At 42.1% G+C, this 23631-nt stretch overlaps 1 protein-coding gene across 1 annotated transcript in view; it reads left to right on the plus strand.

The window, feature by feature from the left end:
- The first annotated feature begins 414 nt into the window (after nt 1–414).
- The window catches only part of HPSE (heparanase), a 33278-nt gene continuing 10061 nt past the window's right edge, over nt 415–23631 (plus strand). The window contains exons 1-8 of the mRNA XM_038582255.1: nt 415–718; nt 12465–12610; nt 14369–14494; nt 19469–19642; nt 21396–21564; nt 21892–21939; nt 22421–22514; nt 23411–23517. Of these exons, the coding sequence (XP_038438183.1) occupies nt 486–718; nt 12465–12610; nt 14369–14494; nt 19469–19642; nt 21396–21564; nt 21892–21939; nt 22421–22514; nt 23411–23517 (1097 nt within the window). The 5' untranslated portion in view covers nt 415–485. The remainder of the gene's footprint in view (nt 719–12464; nt 12611–14368; nt 14495–19468; nt 19643–21395; nt 21565–21891; nt 21940–22420; nt 22515–23410; nt 23518–23631) is intronic.

Consider the following 23631-nt stretch of genomic DNA (forward strand, 5'->3'; position numbering starts at 1 on the left):
TTTGAAGGCCGATCCGCCTCCTCGGGGGAAGGTGAGCCGCCTAGGAAGCAGCTCTGCGGTCAGAGGACACGCGGTCAGTCAAGGCACAGGCAAGTGTTTCTGGGCCAGGCGAGGCGGGATGGGCAGCAAGGAATGCCCAGCTGGAAGCTTCCGTCGGGCTCAGAGGAGCTGGCGCCACCTGGACGAGGCCCCGGCGGGAAAGGTGCCCCGGGTCGGGATGCCCGGGCGCTCGGCTCCGCGCCAGGTCCGCACCCTTCGAGCGCGCGCGGGGGATTTCGTAAGTGGGTGTGACCGGTCCCGCGGGGAAAGCGTGCAAGGAAGTGCGAGCGGGCGGGGGAGGGGCGGGGAGGGCGGGGAGGGCGGCCGGGCCGCAGTGGGAGGGGTGAGGCGCGGGGAGAAAAGCGCGCGGCGGCGGGGCGGGGGCAGCGCGCGAGCTCCGGGCTCCCGCGGCGGGCGGCTCCGGGCGGGCGGGCCAGGTGGCCGCGATGCTGCTGCGCTGCAAGGCCCGGCTGCCGCCGCCGCCGCCGCTGCTGCTGCTGCTCCTGGGGCCGCTCGGCCCCTTCTCCCCGGGCGCCCTGGCGGGCCCCGTGCAGGCCGAGGACCCCGCGGAGCTGGACTTCTCCACCGAGCGGCCGGTGCACCAGGTGAGCCCCGCGTTCCTGTCCTTCACCATCGACGCCAGCCTGGCCACGGACCCGCGGTTCCTCACCATCCTGGGGTAAGCGCCGGCCTTCCGGACATCCACGCCCGGAGCCGTCTCTCCCTCTGTCCCTGCCTCTCTCCCCCCCTGCTTCGCCGCCCCCTTCGCCCTCCGGGGCAGCTGCCCCCCCAGACCGCCCTTTCCCGCCTCCGTTCATTCAGCAAGTGTTGCCTGAGCGCCAACTAAGGGCCAATATCCCGGGGAAATTTGGAAAAGAAACTTCCCACCTGCCCCAGAAACCCGCCTGGAGGAGGGCACCCAGGCAAGTGCACCTGGAGGCTGTGAGCCCTCGAGTCTGCAGCACAGTGTAGGAGAGGTAAGACTGTGGACCAGGCTCCCCTCTCTTAAACTGTTAGGAAGGTTTAAAAAAAAAAAAAGTTAAAAAGTCAGATGGAAAAGGTCTCAAAGGAAAATAAGTGTGTGCGTATAAACTATACTTTTATGTATTTTAGAATAAACTTGTATTTTTTTAAAGATTTTATTTATTTACTCCCAGAGACAGACACAGGCAGAGGGAGAAGCAGGCTCTCTGCAGGGAGCGCAATGCAGGACTCGATCCCAGGACCCCGGGATCACGACCTGAGCCAAAGGCAGATGCTCAACCGCTGAGCCACCCAGGTGTCCCTAGATTAAACTTTTAAGGAGTAGTTTTAGGCACAAGGTAGAGATTTCCAGTATTATACTATTTTTTAATCTAAATATTAAATAAGTGAGAGATAGGAAACTATTGCAGTGACTTACGGAGTCTTAATAAAAAGATTATTTTTTCCAGAAGATATTTTACCGCTGCAAAATCAGCCGTAATTTTTTTTTTTTTCTCACCTGAGAGAGACAAACTGGTGCTTGTTCGCTGGCTTTTGCCCCATGAATGCAGGCTGATCCCAGGACAGGGAACTTCAGGGACAGTCCCAGGTCATCTAGGCCACTCATCTAGGTCATGAGAGTCTCCAGGGAGGGCCACACCTCAACCAGTCCAAACAGCTGGGAATCTTCTCATTCCCAAACACCTAGATGCTGTCCTGCCTGTGCCCATGCTTTCAGCTGCCATTGCTAATTTTGATCATTTATTCTGTAAAGAAAAGCAGGTTAATAGCCTAATGGTGAAGAGACTGGCAGTCAGACCACACTGGCTTCATTCCCAACTTCTACCGAAGATGGGTGGCTTGGTTGGTACAGGTTGCTTGGCAACTCCAAGCCTCCAATCCTGTACCTGTAGAATACAACTTCTAAAGCCTTTTTGTAGGACCATTATGAGGATTTCATGGTAGTAAATAAGTAGGTAGCACAGTGTTTGACACAAAGTGTTTAAAATTTAAACTCATTGCTTCTTCCTGGAAAATAAGGAGTATTTGCCAACCATTCACCAGTAGTCTGAGTGTTTCTTTTGATCATAGTTAACCTCCATCTTTCCCTGTGGCGGGAGAGGGAGAATTTCCTGGTGGAGAGGAATCCCCACTTTTTTGCCCTTTCCTCTTGGGGATAGAAAGCTGATACCACATAGCAGGTGGGTGGGAGACAGAAAGTTTATTCTGGAGAAACGCTGAACTATGGGCTCCATATCTGAGGACCCCAGGCCTTGCTTCAGAGGTGGGGTGGGAGGCTGAGAGGAGAAGAGAAGATGTGAGGTGCCTTGCTGAACACAGAAGCACTAACTGAACCACTTAGTAAAATGTGAGAACTCAGGTCCTCTTCTGCCACTGCAGCTACTGTGCATCCCACCCTTCCCCAAGAAAGGGCATCTGGGGATATTTCCTGGAGAAACAGATCCAAAAGAAGAAAATCTACAGTGGGGCGCCTGGTTGGCTCAGTGGTTGAGCGTTTGCCTTTGGCTTAGGGTGTGATCCCAGAGTCCTGGGATCGAGTCCACAGCAGGCTCCCTGCATGGAGCCTGCTTCTCCTTCTGCCTATGTCTCTGCCTCTCTCTGTGTCTCTCATGAATAAATTAAATAAAATTTTCTAAAAATAAATAAGTAATAAGTAAAAAATAAAGTTTCAGGAAGAAACTTAAAAAAAAAAAAAAAAACCCTACAGCACAACTTTTGGGATCCAGGCCTGATGCCCTGCAGTCAAGCTAACCAATTGACTAGCACCATCCTCATCTCCTTGCCCCCAACACACACAGAACTTCTGGTCTGCAATTCAGCAAGGGTGATACCTTTGTCTCTTCATTTCCCATAGCACTCTTTCTGCCTGGCTGGTCCCCACCTCTTGGTTAAAGGCTGGAGGATGATAATGAAAACCAAGAGTGTAGTATGCAATAGATAAAATTATTTCTTTGATTTACAAAACTCAGTGTTCATATGGGCTTTTCTCCAGGGCTGGCTCCCACCCACTCCAGTCCACTCCCTGGGCAGAGGCTGTCTTTAAGGCCTGCTCAGCAGGGGCATCTGCAACCACTTCATACTATTCCCAGCTGCCACTTACAAGACTGAAGCTCCAATAGGAGCTCCCTCTCACTGTCTGCTAAGACCTAGCTTCTGAATTAGGGTCTGAGAGTCCATCTCTCCAGGATGGTTAGCACTGTGCCCCAAGTGACCTGGCCATCTCAGATGGCAACACTAAGCTTAATACCTGTGAGGTGGGTGTTATTCTTGTACAGTTCCTCAAAAGTGAAGATGCTCAGGCACAGGTGGCAAGAGCTGAGCAGATAAAAGCTGAAGGAGAGGGAGAAAAAGAAGAGGGCTAATAGAAATAGCTGGTACTAAGTGAGCCTTTGACTTGTCAGGCCCTGTTTGTAGCATCTTCCAGGTATTGATCCATTTGGTCCTCACTACAAGACTATGAGGACAGGACTATTATTATCTCCATTTTTAAAAGAGGTTTTATTTATTTATTCATGAGAGACACACAAAGAGAGGCAGAAACACAGGCAGAGAAAAAAGCAGGGAGCCTGATGCAGGACGCGATCCCAGGACCTGAGCCAAAGGCAGATGCTCAAGCACTGAGCCACCCAGGTGCCCTGTATCTCCATTTTTAAGAAATAAAGGGATTGAAGTTTAGGGAGACTCAAGAAATGACCCCTAGTCAATCAGCTGTTCATGAAGGAGCAGAGGCTGAGCCCAGATACTAATTGCAGGGGCAAGAGTGCACAAAAGTAAAGTCTGCAGCATATGTGTGTATATATGTGTATTGTGTATGTGTACATGTATATGTATATATTTATATTTTAATTATTTAAATTTAATTCAGTTAACATATAGTGCATTATTAGTTTCGAGGGTAGAATTCAGTGATTCATCAGTTGCATATAACATCCAGTGCTCAGTATATCACGAGCCCTCCTGAATGCCCATCACCCGGTTACCCCGTCCCCCACCTGCTGCCTCTCCAGCAACCCTCAGTTAGTTTCCTACAGGTCAGCATCTCTAACAGTTTGCCTCCCTCTCTATTTTCATCTTGTTTTAGTTTTCCTTCCCTTCCTCTATGTTCATCTGTTTTGTTTCTTAAAAGCAGTTTATATTTTTTAAAGGCAGTAGAGTAGGGTATAGAGGAAAAAGATTGTCCAGAAACAAATCGAGAAGATTGATGTAATGAAAAGAAGCACTGACCTGAGAGTAGGAGAATCAGGGTCCAGTCTTCTGAGGCGCTTCAATAGAGGCCCAAGTGAATTGAATCCGATGGCATGGTTCTGGTTTCCCATGATGGCAAACAGATGTGGTTTTTCTTTTTTCATATTTGCAATTAGAGAACATAGAGTACACAGAACTTAAAATGCCAGTGATAGAACACTCTAGAATTGGCAAGGAGCATCTTTTCAGTTTGCCTTCTTCCCAAAGGTAACTAATCAACAACCCAATCAAAAACTTTCTAAGCCTGACAATGTGCAGAGCTCTAAAAAGGCACTTGTCCTCACAGATGGGAGTGTCAAGACCACTGCTCAGTAGAAATACAATGTGAGCTTCATAAGCAAACTACATATGCAACTTACAATTTTCTAGTAGCCATGTTAAAAAAAAAAAAAAGGTAAAACCCGAGTGGCTCAGTCAGTTAAGCTCTCTTCATTTTTTTAATTGAAGTTCGATTTGCCAACATATACTATAACACCCAGGGCCCATCCCATCAAGTGCCCTCCTCAGTGCCCATCACCCAGTAACCCCAACCCCCCGCCCACACTGCCCCTTACACAACCTTTGTCTTTTCATTTCATGTCGCAACCTTTGTTCATTTCCCAGGTTCCTCAAAGAGTTCAAAATAGAGCTACCCTATACCCAGCAATTGCACTACTGGGTTTTTACCCCAAAGCTCTCTTCATTTTGGCTCAGGCAGGGACTTGAGATGGGGCCCCATGTTGGGCTCCCCACTGGGCGCGGAGCCTGCTTAATTAAGATTTTTATCTCTCCGTCTCCCTCTGCCCCCTATCCTCTGCTCATACTCACTCTCTATATCAAAAAAAAAGTTTAAAAAGTGAAGTTAATTTTAAAAATATATTTTATTTAACACAAAATATCAAAGTATTAGCATGTCAACATGTAATCAATATAAAACTATTAATGAGATATTTTACATTCTTTTTCAAACTACATCTTCAAAATCTGGTGTATATTTCATACCCATAATATATCTCAATTCACACTAGCCACATTTCAAGTCCCAGCCACATGTGGCTAATGGTTACCTTCTGGGCAGTGAAGTCCACACTTCAAACAAGACACATACACATACACGCACACATGCACACACACACACACACACACACACACACACACACACACAGTTCTGTAATACAAGGTAAAAAAAAAAAAAAGGAGCATCGGGTCAGTGCTAGAGACCCCAACTACTCCAGAGCAGACATAGCAGTGCTGAACAGCAACAGCAGTAATCGTGCAGTCGTGCTTGCTTTTTATAAGGGTTTGCTTATTTTTTTTCAACAACGTCCATTCCTTTTTGCCAACTCATTAGATAGTTATTAATAATGACTTTTGATAATCTGATCTCTGCATCTTCATGGACAAAATTGCTTTTGATCAAAGTCAAGTGTACATTTTGAAAGCCAATATTGCAAATAACCACAGGCCCTCTATGTGCTGTTGCTGAGAGACTTAACCCTCGCCAGAGAAACAGAATGGAGAACAGTTGCAAGCCATAGACTCACATTTTCTGACGCCTGGAGAAGCATTGTCTCTCTGATGACGTGCTCCTCTGTTCCTTTCCCTCCCAGACCTTTCATTGTGCTCCCTGGAGCCCTTTGCATGGCAACCCTATGTCTTCCTCACAGAATATTCCTGCCCTGGCTAAAACTTGGCTCTTCTTTAAAGATCCTAGTGCCAAAGCAGACGTGGCTGCCTCCCTGAGGTAGCCCTTTGGAGTAGAAGCTGCGCATTACACAATCTGCAGCACCTTTCCCATCCACCAGCACAACTTCTACGTGATCACCCACCAGTATGAATGTAGTTCACACCCCTGCCGGCTTGTGACTTTGAGCAATAGCTTCCTTTTGTTCAGGTTCCTTGTCTGTAAAAAGAGGATAATAACCTATCTCATTGAGTTGTTTTGGGATTGAGTGAAATAACTTATACAAAGTGTCTAAACTACTGAATTTGCATGAACCCAATGCATGCTGGAGATGACTGTCATGACTCCAGTGTGAGGTTCACTGTCTCCGTGTGGGCTTTGCTCTCACTCACTTCTCCTTACCGATTAAAAATCAGCGTTGACCTCACACTTTTTTCCTCTACTCTCATGTCCCACCATCATCCTAGATAACTTCAGGTCCTCCTGAATCAAGTGTCTCTCAACGACTTCATATCCACACATTATAATCCTCTTTTCTCAATGTTCTATTGGAGCTGGCTTGCATCACCTTACGAAAGATGTGCATCCCTTCCCAATTCCACATTCACTGACATGACACTGCCACCTTGAAATCAGCCTGGTGAGTGTTTACACCATGGAAATTGGCAAATGCTAAAAAGCAGGGCACTTATTTTTAGGGAGCCAGCTTACCTGCACACCCTGCTTCACCCCATTTCAGCCACCTAATGGCATGGCCACACCTTGGCTCTTTTCATCACTAAGAATCTTTTAACATCGAAACCCTAAATGAAAATCTCCTGGGGATGCCCGGGTGGCTCAGCAGTTGAGCATCTGCCTTTGGCTCAGGTTGTGATCCTGGAGTTCTGGGATCGAGTCCCGCATGGGGCTTCTGAATGAAGCCTGCTTCTCCCTCTGCCTGTGTCTCTGCCTCTCTCTCTCTCTCTCTCTGTACCTCGTGAATAAATAAATAAATTTAAAAAAAAAGAAAAAAGAAAGAAGATCTCCTGTTCTTGGACTACATACCTTACCCTGTTAACCTTTCACTCTGTGGGTCCACCACAACCATTTTGTTTTGTTTTGTTTTGTTAAGATTTTATTTATTTATTCACAGAGAGAGGCAGAGACTCAGGCAGAGGGAGAAGCAGGCTCCCTGCAGGAAGCCTAATATAGGACTCAATCCCAGGACCCCGGATCACAACCTGAGCCAAAGGCTGACACTTGACCATTGAGCCACCCAAGTGTCCCCCACCACAACCATTTGTTAAGCTCCTCCACCAAACAGCCTTGTTCTGTCTCTGTTTCTTCCATGGCTCACTTGGGCTTCTTTTCTTGGTTTCCCACATGATTGGTTCTTGGGATGACATCCCCACACTCTGGCCCTGTTGTTCTTATTGCTAAACCCAAATCCAGCTCAGTTTAGTTTCCTTCTTTGGGATCTATAAAGTGGACATAAAGTCTGGGAACAAAAAATATTACCTAATTATGAATTATAGTGCATATTAATAAGCCTGTTTTATGTATTTGCCTCTGCTCCCCGTCTTGCTGGCCACACTGAATAGCTGGGCTATGCGCTTTTAGGGTGGAGCGGAATGGCTCAGCCACATGGGGTTGCACTAGAAATTCTTGGTCTCCGGACTTACTTGGTGCTACCCCTCACTTCTTCATTCCCTGCCCCTCTCATTCTCCACTTCCTTCAAACCCGATCCCATCTCCACTTCCACACTCTTAGCATATGACTACATTTCTATTTCCCAAAGAAAACGAAGTCATTGGATAAGAACTTCTTTTTCTTCTTGCCACCAAGCCTGTGCACATACCACAGCCACATGTAGCTTTCTTTCCTTCTCTCTCCTCAGGCCACTGCTTCTTCCTCTCTGTCCCCTCTTGCTCCCTAGTCATCTCTTCTCTCCCTTGTCTTTAACCTCTCCCCATGACTGGGTCCTTCTTCACAGTGTGGAAACATCCTCAAGGCTATCCTGTCTCAAACCCCACTCTGCACATGTGCCAGGGGATCTGCCCTTGCTCTCTTCTCCCCTTGGCGGCCTTCCTTACTGCCCACTCCGTCCTTTCCACCTTCACGAAGTCCCTATCACTGTGTCATAAAAGCAATCTCTCCAACATCATCAGTGACCTCTTTTTAAATAAAAATATTTTATTTATTTGAGACAGAGAGAAAGAGAGAGAGCACGTACATGAATGAGGGGAAGGATAGAGGGAGAAGCAGACTCCCCACTGAGCAGGGAGCCAGATTCAGGACTTGATCCCAGGACTCGGGGGTCATGACCTGAGCCGAAGACAGACGCTTTTTTTTTTTTTTTTTAACATTTTATTTATTTATTCATGAGAGACACAGAGAGAAGGCAGAGACACAGGCAGAGGGAGAAGCAGGCTCCATGCAGGGAGCCCAAGTGTGGAACTCGATCCCCAGACCTGGGATCACACCCTGAGCCAAAGGCAGACACTCAACTGCTGAGCCACCCAGGCGTTCCACAAAGGCAGATGCTTAATCAGTTAAGCCACCCAGGCACCTCTACACCCGTGACCTTTTATTGCAAAATCCAATGAACACCTTTCCATCCATGTCTTATTTGGTGTCTCTCATGGGTTGAATTTCTGTGAATTCCCCCACCATTCATACACTTGAAGTCTTAACCCAGCACGTGAAGTCATACCTCAGCACGTAACCTTGTTTAGAAATAGTGCCATTCCAGATATAATTAGCTAAGAACTAGTTGTAGAGGAATGGAGGGGGCCCTAATCCATTCTGACTGATGTCCTTACAAAAAGAGGAAATCTGGGGACAGATAGGCCTCCAGAGAGGGAGAGAGAGAGAAGGCTGTGTGGAGACTAGAGTCCCACGGCAGCAGGGAACCACCAGAAGCTGGAGGAGAGCCCCAAACGGATCCTTCCCCCCGTAGCTTCAGAGGGAGTATGACCATGCCCACACCTGGATTTCAGATTTCTGGCCTCCACCTCCAAACCTCCATAAAAGAGTAAATTTCTGTGTGTAAGGCACCAGTCTGTGGTACTTTGATTCTGCAGCCCTAGCAAAGGACTGGAATCTCTTGGAAACAGTTGGCAAGGTTGACAACGGAAATGCTTTCTCATCCTTTCAGGTCTATGTCGCTTCTGTTTCTAGGGGTTCCCTCACCTCTTTAACACTTCTTCACCTCTTTCTCTAGCTTTCTTAAATGTTTGATGTTCCTCAGACCTCCGACTTAGGCCTGCTTTCACGTCACATTATCTTCTGAATGGTCCTACCAGTGGCTTGAATTCATGTCCCATGTTCTAGGAAATGTTTAACAATTGACTCTCGGAGAGGACAGGAAACTGATTTATGGGTTTTGGGGTTTTGTTGTTGTTGTTGTTGTTGTTGTTTTTATTTCTGTGGTATAAATACTCCCACTGTGGCTGATTTCAAACTGCCAACAGTTTAATAACTTGTTCTCAAAATATGACAACTGGCTCTCACAGCTGATAGGAGCTGGTACAAGCTGGCTCCAGCACACCTCTGCTTTCATGTCAGAGATAAGCAGCTTATTTTTACACCAAAGGTAAAATAATACCTGCAGACTTTTCTTTCCCCTAACAAATTGCTCTGGAAGTGGAATGTCTGCAGCTGCTTTTATGGTTTTTTTTTTGTTTTTTTTTTTTAATTTCCATGTCACTGTGGTGGTGGTATATCCCCCCTTCTTCCTGTATATGATAGGAATAGCATACCTCTGATCAATTTTGTTTTATGACATGTTTTGCAGCTGTTTAAAATCTGGTTTTTGTTAGAGGGCATTAATATTGTATTATCAAAACAAGAAAATGTTCCCTTACAAAAGAGACAAACAAAAAGGTCTTTAATACCAATACTTTTGAAACATGTGATTTTCTTTACTTGGCAGGAGCCATAGTATTGGGTTTTATTTATTTAAAAGATTTTATTTATTCATGAGAGACAGGGAAGGAGGAGGGGAGGAGAGGCAGAGACAGGGGGAGAAGCAGGCTCCCCACTGAGCAGGGAGCCCGATGTGGGGCTTCATCCCAGGGCCTTGGGGTCATGACCTGAGCTGAAAAGCAGACATTTAACCACCCAGGCGCCCCCATCACTTTCTATTTATGTTAACATGACCACAGTCTTTGTCCCTCTATTCAGTTATTTACACTGCAGCCTGAGATTCTTTTTTAAAACAGAAGTCTGGTGAGACCAGACTTATCTTCCCAACCTGAAACTCTGTGCCCATGAAACAAAGTGCTCTCTTCCTTTCCCTACAGCTTATTTTTGTTTGGGTTTGTAGCAAAGTGGAAATGGCTTTCATCTGAATCCTGACTTAGTCAAGGTTATTAGCATTTATCTTCTGGTAGTTGTTAAGGATTTCATGGCAGAAGCCATCCTTCCTGGAGTTCTTTGGTGCCATTGGGTGTTTCAGCCAGCACTGAACCCAGCCTGATACTGTTTTTGAAGCCTCACTCTGTGCTGCATTTCCTCATGCTAGGACCTGTAACACACTTAGGGGACCATGAAAATATTCCAACTTCTTGTAAGATCCAAAGTAAATGAACCTTTAGGTCAAAGAAGATGTTTCAATAGATAATATTAATTAATATTAATTAACTAACATTAAATAATACTAATATTTAATTATTTAAATTAATTTTATTTTATTAATATTAATTAATGTTGATATCAATTAATTAATATTAATATTTACTTATTTAAAAAGAGAAAGAGAGAGAGCAGGAGGGAGAGGGAGAGAGAACCTGAAGCAGACTCCCCGCTAAGCACAGAGCCTGACTTGGGGCTCGATCCCATGACCGCAAGATCGTGACCTGAGCTGAAACCAAGAGTTAGACACTTAGCCGACTGAGCTACCCAGCCTCCTCTAACATGTTTGTCTTTTTAGAAATATCATCATGAAATATAATTTTAAATATGTTTTTTTTATGGAAGAAGAAGATCATGAAGGCAAAAATGCTAAGGTAGTACAATAAGAAGCTCTCAAGTCACAAACAAACAAACAAAAATGGCAAGGAGGAATTGCTGAAGTTTTTAATGCAGGAGACTTATCTTTGGTCTATTTCCATCTTTTAAGTCCTCTTTCCTAGGCATAAATGAAGACATCTTTCCAACATCTTACACGGTGGTATATAGAGATTTTTTAAAGATTTTATTTATTCATGAGAGACACAGAGAGAGAGGCAGAGACATAGGCAGAGGGAGAAGCAGACTCCCTGAGGAGAGGGCCTGGTGTGGGACTCAATCCCAGGAGCCCAGGATCATGCCCTGAGCCAAAGGCAGATGACGGCTCAACCACTGAGCCACCCAGGCGTCCTGAGTCATATATATAGTTAAGCACTATCTTAAAATTTTAGATACTTTAGGTCAGGTCTCTAATTCCTAGGATGTTAGAAGGTATTGCTAATTTGTCCTCCTGGAATGATTTTCCAATTTGAAAGAACCCACATGTAAGCTAAGTAATTGGACCATTCCAAGGAACTGCACAGCATTGGTTTTATGTGTTTTAAGAGAATTTGGAGAGTAGTGTGGCCAGAATCACATGTGTGAGACTTCAGAAATGTATAGCTTCCTACTACCTGTGTCTTCTGTTATCTTAGTTTTGTTCACTTAAATATCCATGACATCTTCATCCTTCTGAGAGAAGGGTTTATAAATCATTCTAATTCCATTCTAGAGCATTTGGTGCCATTCTGAGAACATACTAGTCACCTATCAGGAGCATGTTTGACTTGATGAGATATGCATTTAGAATTGCTCAGACTAGAGTTGTTAATGATAGGAATTAGGATCTTATCTAATTCTAATCCATTTGACTTAAATTTAGAAGGATGGTGTTCTTTGAAAGCCAGAGTTAGGGAGCAGAGAAAGACTCCTAACTCACTTATGAACTTCTCTGAGAACATAAACCTTTTTTCAGGTTTTCAGAAAAGATTTATTATTTATTTTAAAGACAACGTGAGTATGAGTCGGGGAAGAGGCAGAGGGAGAGAATCCCAAGCAGCAGACTCCCCGCTGAGCGTGGAGCCTGATGTGGGGCTGACCCAAGACCCCAAGATCATGACTGGAGTGGAAATCAAGAGTCCAATGCTTAAATGAATGAGCACCCAGGTGCTCTAAGAATATAAGTTTTTGAAGACAATCTATTTTTCAAAGAAACACAGTCATCTTTCCTAGAGTTTCCACTCTCTTAACCTCTTTTCCTTCATCAACCATAAAAGGTTATGAGTGTTTTGAAAGCACTGAACACTATCCTACCTATCAAGTTAAAATATAAGTTCTTGCCAAAGTCAGAGCTCCAAGTTGCCTGTAGGTGCCTAGGAGTGTGATCTTCAATTAAAAAGAGGCAGATTGAGATTTCTCCATTATAGCAATAAGACTTCTCCCTCCAAGGCCTTACAGCTACATATTAAGAAATAGGCCCAGTGAAAGAGAAGAGAGTAAGCATGTTTGACTGGATTGTCTTGGGAAATAAATAATTTTAATTTCTCACTTGTCTTCTAACAGTTCACCAAAGCTTCGTACCCTGGCCAGAGGTTTGTCTCCTGCATACCTGCGATTTGGTGGCACCAAGACGGACTTTCTAATTTTTGATCCCCAAAAAGAACCAACCTTTGAAGAGAGAAGTTACTGGCAGTCTCAAGTCAAGCAGGGTGAAGCCTTTTAAAGATTTATGATATGTTTTAATTCCCTTGAGTTAGTCTTGAGCATTCTCAGAAGTGTCATTGCTGACATCTAACAATTAATGAGAAATCAAGAGCTCTCAGCTGACCAATGCAGGCACTGGCATAAAAAGGAGGAAGCAGTGGGCAGCTTTCCTCCTCCTCTTGTTTTCATGAATGTGAGACCTTGCAAAAAAAATTGTGCTGGGCATAACTGAGAGTTAATTGTCCTGTAAATAGAACAATGATTGTAGCTGAAGGACACAGCTGCTTAGTGGGGAGTGTGTGGGCAGAGATGTGTCAAACTAAAAAGGGTATTTCCAAATGAAGATACAAGCAGTAGATTGAAATCCATTTATTCTGAAAATAGCATGTGGATGAAAGGTATAACAAGAGGGTGTAGACATATGCTCTGTATCTCAGAATGGATTTTAAGACTTGATTTATTGGGCAGTGATTGTCAAACTTTATTGACTATTCAGTAGCCACCTGGGTGAGTTTGAATGTTTGGATTCTCCATTCTAACCTTAGATTATGAGTTTAGCAAGCTCCTCAGGTGATTCTGATATTTCGACGTCTATTGGCTCCCCCTGAGAAACCTGCCTTAGAGGGAACCACAAGGATTTGTCCTGTGTCTTTCAGAAGTACTATACAAATCTCAAATGGCAGTTAAATAATTATTGTAACAATTATTAAAAATATGGTATATATAGTTGAATTATAATAAAATATGTATAATGTATATATTAGTGAATAATTAATTATTTCATATGTTATGAAATATTTTCCTTCTATTTTTTTCAGTTAGAAAGTGTCTAGAACACTTAATCAGTAATTGGGCCAAAATTGATAAAAGAGTAATTAGAAAAACATTGAAAAAAAGCAGGAGAATTCTCTTAAAATAATATATTGGAATAATATATGTTCAGACTTATCCATTCCCTCAGTCACATGTGTTTGAAAGATCTCTTAAGTTCAGACAGGAAATTCTCCTTTGCTCATCGATTTTCCTCATCCTGTGTGTGTATGTGGTAAGGGGCGGGGGGTGTCAAAGCCTCTGAAGCATCCTTTGTGAGCACAGGGATGGATGAGACATGAGCTGCCAGAAAGCCAGAATGAGCAGCTTTCCAGAAAGGAAGTTGTTGGCGGGTCAGCCAGCCCTGGCGGCCAGCCCTCAGCAGCTCTGCTGCCTTGTGATAAAGAAGCACAGTCTGCCTGACAGCATAGTGGTTGGTTTTTCCAAGTGCACATGTTGTGGTCTCAGAAGCTTTGAGGATACCATACTTGAAGGGGGGAAAAAAGTCAATATTTCCTGTCCTACCATTATGGCAAGAGAAAATCATCACAAAGCAGATAGAGGCCAGTGAAACAAATTTTATGTATTTTGAAAATGAATCTTAAGAGAATTGAACTATGTCTTCTTCAGTGGGGTTCTCTAGCAATTTTAAGTTTCTGAGGAGCCTTCTGAATTGTTAAATAACTTGCAGTTATGCCCAGTGTATCTTGTATCCAGGGTATGCCCACTGTTTCTTAGGAAACCTGTCCGTTGGTTGTTTTTTTGTGTGGTGATTGGTTAGCCAGCAAATTTGACGTGTGTAACAGAATGTATCTTCCTCTGGTCTTGTACCTAAAAACCAGAAATGTAATTATCCTGCTTTAGTCACATAGATAGGTAATGAAATAAATGTGTGGGATTTGAACCTTATCACTGTGAAAATAGATTCTCTAAACCATTTCTTCCACTTGCAGATATTTGCAAATCTGGATCCATCCCTTCTGATGTAGAGAAGAGGTTACAGTTGGAATGGCCATTCCAGGAAAAACTGCTGCTCCAAGAGCAGTATCAGAAAAAGTTCAAGAACAGCACTTACTCAAGTAAGAGATGAAAGGCACTCTGCAGGTGTCCCAGCCCCCAAAATACATGGAGAGCTTGAACTTGGGCTTGAATCATGTAGGCCCTACAGCAGTTGTGTAAAGCTGCATAATACTCAAATGGTATCAAGAGTTAATGGGAATTCGTGAACCCCATTTCTTTACTTCACCTGACTTTGCCTACTAGCCATGAAGTGAAATCTAGAAATCATTCATTCATGAGCTAATGATGACCTTTACTGCTCTGGAGAACTAGGAAGTCAAAGAAGACACAGATACATTTCCAGTGTGAAAGTAAAGTACAAGAGTATGAAGGGTAAATAGTGGGGGCACCTGAACAGCTCAGTCAGTAGAGCCTGCACCTCATGATCTCGGGTTGAAAATTCAAGCTCCACACTGGGTGGACAGATTCCTCAAAAATACAAATAAATCTTTAGGAAAAAAAAGTGTAAGTTGTGAAAACCATCCACACTTCGTCATCTATTCCATCTCTCCTCCCAGAAGCAACCACTATTATGAGTTGTACCATTAGGCAGTGGAAGCCTGAGTCATAATAGACAGTGCTGGCCATCAAGCAGCTCTCTGTTTTTCTTTCCTCTCAGGCTTTGCAAACGTAGAACTAGCTAGACTAACCAGGAATTTATTTCCATTCACTGATACGGTTATCCAGTCTTCAATATGGGAGGATATTGCCGTGCAGAGCTTTAAGACGACTGAAACAGGCAATCTTTATTTAACTATGAAAAATATTTTTATCTGAAAGTTGGTATTTTATTTTTTTTAAAGATTTTATTTATTTATTCATAGACACAGAGAGAGGGGCAGAGACACAGACAGAGGGAGAAGCAGGCTCCATGATGGGAGCCCGATATGGGACTTGATCCCTGGTCTCCAGGATCACACCCCAGGCTGCAGGCGGCACCAAACCACTGCACCACCGGGGCTGCCCATGAAAGTTGATATTTTATACCCAGCTAAGGGATGATGTTGCCCCAGATCTCAATTAAGGAAATAACCTACTCTACAATGCTCTTCTTTGGATTTTTGGAAAATAAATGATCTTGTAGTTAATTTAGGTCACTCAGCATTTCCAAGAATACATTATTGGAAGTAGATTATTTATCTTTGTAAGATTTTACTGTATGTTATCTGGAGTTCATGTATCCCATGGATTTTTATCTTTATACTTTTTTATTTATAAGGTATAGAAAAGATATGACACATAAGAAATCAGAAAATAGTTTGCATGTTAATAGATAAATGCAATCCTCTAAATTATTTATTGCATTTTAAAGGGGGTGGGGGAACTACTCTGACACTTTAATAACATGATCTATGGTGGAATGGAATTTGGCATAACACAGGGCTGTCTCAGATCCCATGACAGGAGTGACAGGAGTACAAGAGACCCATAGTAGTAAGATCTCACCTATAATAAATCATTATGATCTAGGTCTGCGAAGAGAAGACTCCATGTTATTAGGTAATCTATTGACTTCTACTTTATTTTGTATCATGTTAAACATTCTGCCAGTTTATACCAGTTTCCTACCTCACACGATCCTTCTGGAATCAAGATGGTAGGTTTCCACTATCTTTCCCTGCCTCTGGGACTAGGACCTTCCTAGTTCCTACACCAGAAGGAAGTTCCTTCACTAACTATGTAACTAGGTCTAATTATAATTGTAGCCACCTGATCGGCTAAAATATTGAACAAATATGGATAGTTTATTTGTATTTGGAAATGTTTGACTCCTGGTTTGAAATGTTTTGTTTGAATGTACATGTCTTAGAAACATATAGATAGGAATGGACGTTGTTCAGTCTGGCATCAACTCATTATAGTGGTAAGCGTCTCAGAAGCCTATAAGTGTTTGCACACATCGCTTTGCACTGCTGACTGAGGTTGGCAATGCCTGAGTAACTTGGGCTGACATTGTCCAGTGGAAGAGATTGCAAAAGTCTACTGTGGCAAGGACAGGTTAATTGCTTAGTCAGTGGCCTACACCCTTAAAACAGATGTCCTAGAAGATACAGTTAAGTTTTCTAATTACAGGACCCATTGGATGGTGGGTTTCACTTAAGTAGAAGATGACAAAAACGTTTGTCACGAGACTACAAACTCTATAAGCCTGTTTAGGCAGGAAAAGGAAGCAATGTTACGGATGTAATTCTGGGTGTGACTGCAGAAAGAACTTCCTTATTAAAATAACTTGACTTAATGGGCTAATTCTTGGCTCTCGTTCTCCACCTCTCTTCATCATCACCTGCCTCCTCCACCTCCATCACCCATTCCCACACTGGAACTGGACACACTTATGTAAACAGACATGGCATAACACTAGGGCAAGAGTCAATGTCAGTTTTCAGTGTGTCATTTAAATTATCTTTGTCCCACGGATCTTTCCACTCTCTTGTAAAATAAGAGGTGAGAGACGGGGTAATGATTGGGAATTGGAAAATTAGCTATGAGTTTTCCTATTGTTCTTATTTTGAGGAGAAAGTAGGCTGAGTGGGGTTTTTTTTTAAGAGTGGATTCTAATCCAGTATTATACAGCTCTTATTCTCGGAGATATTATTATTACATTGTAGGAAGCATATAATACAACTGTAAGCTATATAAATTCCAAGTGCAGGGATCCCTGGGTGGCGCAGCGGTTTGGCGCCTGCCTTTGGCCCAGGGCGCGATCCTGGAGACCCGGGATCGAATCCCACATCGGGCTCCCGGTGCATGGAGCCTGCTTCTCCCTCTGCCTGTGTCTCTGCCTCTCTCTCTCTCTCTGTGACTATCATGAATAAATAAATAAAATCTTTAAAAAAAAAATTAAATTCCAAGTGCATTTGGAAAAATGAAATAGACAAAGAGTAAAGCATGAGTTGAATAATTACTCTGAAATGCAAACTTTTTTGAAAATGCCATAGAAAGACTAGGTAGTAACAATAAAGTAAAGGTTTACTATATGATTTACAAAGGGTTTTCACATCTGTCATTTCAACCTCGGTTTTGTGAATAGGCACATGATAGTAATAATTCCAGGGCCGTGCATCTGTAGCTGAGGCTCATGCAAGGTAAAGGAGTCACCTCAATCATAGAGTCTATAAGTGGGAGAGTGGGTTCTAGAGCTCAGGTTTTAGGATTCCTGATCCAGGAAACTTTCCACAGCATGATTTTGCAATATATATATGTCTAATGGGGAGCTGTGATTAAGACGGTCGAGTCACCCTTTTACAACAGGCTCTAGTAATGACACTGCCACCAAATAGCTATGCAGTATTGGGCAAAGCACTTCATTTCCGTGGGTGTCAGTTTCCTCATGGAAAAATGAGGGTGTAGGTTTGGGGAGAGCCCAACAATCCCAAGGCTCTGTGCCATCTCAAACTGTGGCTCAGGTTCTGATTGAACGCTGGGCCACAGAACTGGAGGGCTTTTCAACTTCCATTGTCTGAAACTCCTTGATGATAGGCAGCAGTTCTGTGGAAGTGGGTGACACAGCAAACATTCAAAACACCTCAAACAACTTGCATGAGAGGTTTCTGCCACTCAGTTTTGTTTTGTTGTTGTTGTTGTTGTTGTTGTTTTTTAATGATTTTACTTGTTTATTTTGGTAGCAAGTGAGAGAGAGCAGGAGCAGGAGGGAGGGGCAGAGGGAGAAACAGACTTCCTGTTGAGCAGGTTGCCTGATGTGGGACTCTAACCCAGGAGCCCAGGACCACGACCTGATCTGAAGGCAGATGCTCAACCAATGAGCCACCTAGATGCCCCTGCACCTCAGCTTCATCGGCAATATTAAATTTAAGGTTTCTCTGCTATGCTGATCCAAGTAATTCATTTAGATTTTTTTAAATTAGGAGAGTTCGAGTGGATTTCTATTCAACAAATAACTCTAAATATGCATGAAAATTACAGACTTACTATGCATATGATACCTGACTTCAAGATGATATTCAAACTGACGTTGTTGCCACTCTCAAGAAGGGATTTTAAACAAGTTAATGGTTAGAAACGCTGAGTTCAAAAGTTTCCAAACCTTTATGGCACTTAAATGACGCAGTAATTTGTTTCATATCTTACCTAGCCCCAAGGAAATACCTAAGATTTTCAATTATGAAGTTGTTAGGTCCAAAAACCTAATAGTAATAGTTCTTGTCATGTCCAACAGAGTTGATGTTTCCCTTGCAAATCTAAAGGATTCTGTAGTGCTCCTGTGAGTAGGGTTGCTTGGGTAAGTTTGAATTTCAGATAAACTAAATTTTTTTACTGTATTTCTCAAATGTTGCATAGACATACAGTAAAAATTATTCATCTGAATAATTTATCTGAAGTCCAAATTTAATTGGTCATCTATATTTTCATTTACTAAATCTGACAACCATGTGGTGAATTTCTTGAAACTTGCTAGGATGTCTTGGCACATAGTTTGGAAACCACAGATCTATAATCATAGGTCAATTTTTTAATGTCAAATCGTACTTATTTAAAATCAATAAATCATATACATGAATTTTCCAAAAACTTGTTTTAAATATGGTTAAATCTACCAAAATATTTTGTGACTGAGTTTGTGAGTAGAGATGTTTTAATTATGAAGAGTGTGGTTTATGTTGACTAATGAGTTTGTGAGTAGAGATGTTTTAATTATGAAGAGTGTGGCTTATGTTGACTAATGACTAGTGTGGCTTGAGCATGAGTTCACTTGAGGTCATTTGAATAAAACCTGAGTGCCAGACCAAAGCTTCTGGTACTTTACATGGTTCAGCATGGAAAGTTGATTTAACCGCTGAAGGCAATGAAGTCCTATCTATTTTTAATTTTTTAATTTGCCTGTCCAGTTTTTTGTCTCTTAATTATAGTCACTCATTAGGACTGTAATTCCTTCAATTTAACAACCAAAATAGTAATTCACTGGAGAACAAATCTGGAGGCCTTCATTATTGTGGTGCTGACCCAGCCATTACATTGCAACGTTTTTCTTTTAGGAAGCTCTGTGGATATGCTGTACACTTTTGCAAATTGCTCAGGATTGGACTTGATCTTTGGTCTAAATGCCTTACTACGAACAGCAAATTTGCAGTGGAATAGTTCTAACGCTCAGTTGCTCCTGGACTATTGCTCTTCCAAGAATTATAACATCTCTTGGGAACTAGGCAATGGTAAGTACCCCCAGGAACATTTCATTCATAAAGGGATTCCCCTTTGGCATTAGTTGTTCCTATTTATGACATTCTTTTTAATATTAGCAGATATACTTTTGGCTGGGCACACTTGTACCAGTGGTCAACAATGCAACTTTTGGAATTGCTTCTGGCAAAAAACTTCTTTATAGATCCTAGAACCTACTGTTAATCCTAGTTTATGTTACACTTGAGCTGAAGGCAACTGGTTGGACCCAGAAACTTCCACAGCTCCTGGGTTCACTTGACATTTTCAGGGTCACTTAAACCTAGGGTGGTTGGCAGGCTGGACTCAGCACAACTATAAAGCAGGCACTTTTGCTTTTGCCCTTCTATTTTCTTTGTTTCTCAACTTGTCACTTAATCTCAGCGACTCTATCCCAATCATCATGATATGCTCAAGCTAGAAGTTCCTAGCATAGAATCCTACCCAGATCAAGCTCCTGATGATTTCCTTCTTCACTTTTTTGCAAAGAACTTGTAAATTCCAACTACAGCCACATTTATTCCAACATATTTATAATGCTTTTTCCACACGTGAGCCAATAGAACTGAAAGTGAAATGGGAAATGGGATGTTGTTATATGGTGGGCACGCACTACATTCCTGAACCACTGTTCTGAGCATTTAATAAGTATTCTTTTCTCTTCATAAACCTACCCTGGAGTGGATACAATTATGACCTTCATTTTACAGATGACAAAAGAGGCACAAAAAGGATTAAATAGCTGTGTGATGCTGGGCTGCTAAGCAGAGGATTTGGAATCTGAGCCCAGGTAGTTTGGCTCCAGAGCAAGGTCCCTGCTTTCTCAAGAGTTCCATTCTAGAGGAAGGGAGCCAGACCAACACGAAAGCAAGCAAAGAAATAAGCTAAATGTCTAGAGTGGTATGTACCTCCATGATGTCTAGAGGTGGATTTGGGATGAGGTTGCTAAGGGTAACTGGCAAGTCGAAGCACAAAACACAATATAAAGGTAGGGGTAACCATATCTTAGCTAGACACTGAACAACTTTGAACAATGGCAACCACATGAATAATGAGTCATCTGAGCCCATGCTTCCCCATCCCTATACATCTCTCCCTCCCTCCTTTTCTATTGTACTCATCCCCAACTCCTTCTGTTCTTTAGAGTAAGATAAAAGGGCGGTGCCATCATGTCTCCCCTCTTCCTTGGGCCCCGTTTTGCAAGAAAAAGGTCTGCTTTCCAGAGAGAAGGAGAAGGGAGCAAGGAAATCCCCATACAGGGTGTTCTGGGCAGTGGATTGAACACTTCTCTGCTTCCCTCCTGAGTCTTCAGCATGGCTACATCCAGGTTCACCTGCACAGATAATTTGGGAATAAACAGTCTCAATAAGGCTTTTAATGGCATTGTAGAAATCAGTTTTTAAATGTCTTCACCTCTCACCTAAAGTTTTCATCTTTTTAAGTAAATCAGTGTACTAAGTACTGGATGAAGACTATTCCCCAACTATCCACTAGTTTAATATTCCCATCATTAACTTCAGATTGTTTTAATATCCTCTCACCCTTTTGTTATGTCCTTTAAATTTGTGTTTAACTGAAATATCTTCTTCATAAGGAGGATAAAGAGGGGCTTTACTTTTCTTGCCTTTGGAGTCTAAGTTTTTGTGATTGGGAAATGTTTTCTTGCTCTTAGATGCTGCTGTTAAATTTGCTTTTGAATACAAGATTTCTAGGTACGCGATTACCCTGAGAATTGCTCTCTTTCAGAACCTAACAGTTTCCGGAAGAAGGCTGGTATTTTCATCGATGGATTGCAGTTAGGAAAAGATTTTGTCAAGTTGCATAAACTTCTAGGCAAAACCTCTTTCAAAACCGCCAATCTCTATGGTCCTGATATTGGCCAGCCTCGAGGAAAGACAGTCCCCATGCTAAGGAGGTAGGCGCTAGAGGAAGCAGAACCACTTTTCTTAAACATAGTATTTATCTCCGGTGGAGAATTCTCAATAGTCCACCTGTAATTAAGCCACTTGCTACCTAATGTTTTACCAAAAGAGGAAACATTGCCTGGCTCAGAATACTAAGGATCTGAGGGCCAAGGGAACCTACGATATAATCTGTATCAGTATTGGGAAGTTTGTGTTTGCCTGATGGAAAGGCAGCAACCAGCTCATTTCCAAGAAGTAAAATTCCTGTGCATATACTGTGCATATATACTGGGCATATGAGGATTAAGTAAAGATCATAATGGATTTTTTTTTTCCAGTTTCCTGAAGGCTGGAGGAAAAGTGATTGATTCTGTTACATGGCACCAGTAAGTATGTCACCTGATCTTAGTACTGAGAAACTAATGCTAGCTTTATTTACTGCTAAGTTTTCAAAAAATTATTTCCATTTAATTACTAATTGACATAGTTCAAATAAGAAACAAATAGTATCTCAAGCAGCTTGTACTAGACTTTTAATATTAAGAAAAGAAAATTTTAAACTTTATTTTAAATATATGGTAGTTTCTATAAGATCAAAACACACTATCATTTAAATCGTGGAGCAGATAAGTAGCTAAAATCAATATGCTTGCCAAAGAACAGGTAACCTATAAGAACCTGCACTTGTGACTATCCCCTTCCATCTTGGTCTTTTCTTGCTAGAAGTTCTGACTTTTTTTTTTTTTTTTTTTTTTTTATAATAACAGAGGGGTGTGAAGAGGTAGAAAGGAGAACAAGTTAGCCAATTAACTTAAAAGCAGGAAGTATGGTTTGTTTGTTTTTCTGAATATTTTCCAAATAATTTAGCTACTACTTGAATGGACGAATTGCTACCAAAGAAGATTTCCTAAACCCTGATGTGTTGGACACTTTTACTTCAACTGTGCAAAAGATTTTCCAGGTAATAGTCTTTTTTTTTTTTTTTTTTTTTTTAAGGAGAGTAGTCCCCTTTATCTCTAAGGGATATAGTCCAAGACCCTCAGTGGATGTCTGGATCTACAGATAATATCAAACCCTATATATACTTTTCCTAAACATACATTCTTATGATAAAGTTTAATTTATAAATTAGGCATAGTAAGAGATTAACAACAATAATTATAAAATAGAACAATTATTACAGTATAACTATAATAAAAGTTATGTGAATGTGGTTTCCCTCTCTCAAAATATCTTACTATATTGCACTCACTCTTCTTGTGATGATGTGAGATGATAAAATACCTACATGATGAGATGAAGTGAGGTGAATGACATATGTATTGGTGGCTTTAGGCTACTAGCAATCTTCTAATGATAGGTCAGAAGGAGGACCATCTGCTTCTAGATTGCAGTTGACCACAGGCAACTGAAACTTCAGAAAGCAAAACCATAGATAAGGAGAGACTTCTGTAAAGCCAGAATTTTTATTTTGTGGTCTAGCTAATTCTAGATTCCATGTGTATATACATTTACATGTTTTTCTTTAGATAACAGATACTTATTCACCTTCTGTCCCCCTTAGCATCCTGTGTTTCCCATGTATGCCCAATTAAAAATTAAAAATACTTCCAATAGTCTTTGGTAGAATTAACTCTCCAAGGCCAGCCTCAAATAGGAATGGGATTATTTAAATTCCTTCCACACTAAGTATTCTAATAAAAGTAAATTGCCCAAGACCTAAATGACCACGAACACATTTTGTAACTATATTGGCCAAATCAGTCTGGGAATACAAGGTTTTGAATGTCATTTATTTTTATCACTGTAGCTGGTCAGCTTGTTTGCAAATATAATAGGGAATCTCCTGTTCCATAGGTTGTTGAGGAGACCAGCCCCCACAAGAAGGTTTGGTTAGGAGAAACAAGCTCAGCATACGGGGGTGGAGCACCCTTGCTGTCCAACACCTTTGCAGCTGGCTTTATGTGAGTGAAACAGCACCGCCTTGGGGATTAGGCTGCAACATTCTCCCGGCCTTTTATTACAGGATGTTGAAACAGCTCATCACCCAGAAAGCTGATCAAAGACCATTTCTATGG

This window comes from Canis lupus, chromosome 32, assembly GCF_011100685.1.
Source record: "Canis lupus familiaris isolate Mischka breed German Shepherd chromosome 32, alternate assembly UU_Cfam_GSD_1.0, whole genome shotgun sequence".
In the NCBI taxonomy this organism is placed as follows: domain Eukaryota; kingdom Metazoa; phylum Chordata; class Mammalia; order Carnivora; family Canidae; genus Canis; species Canis lupus.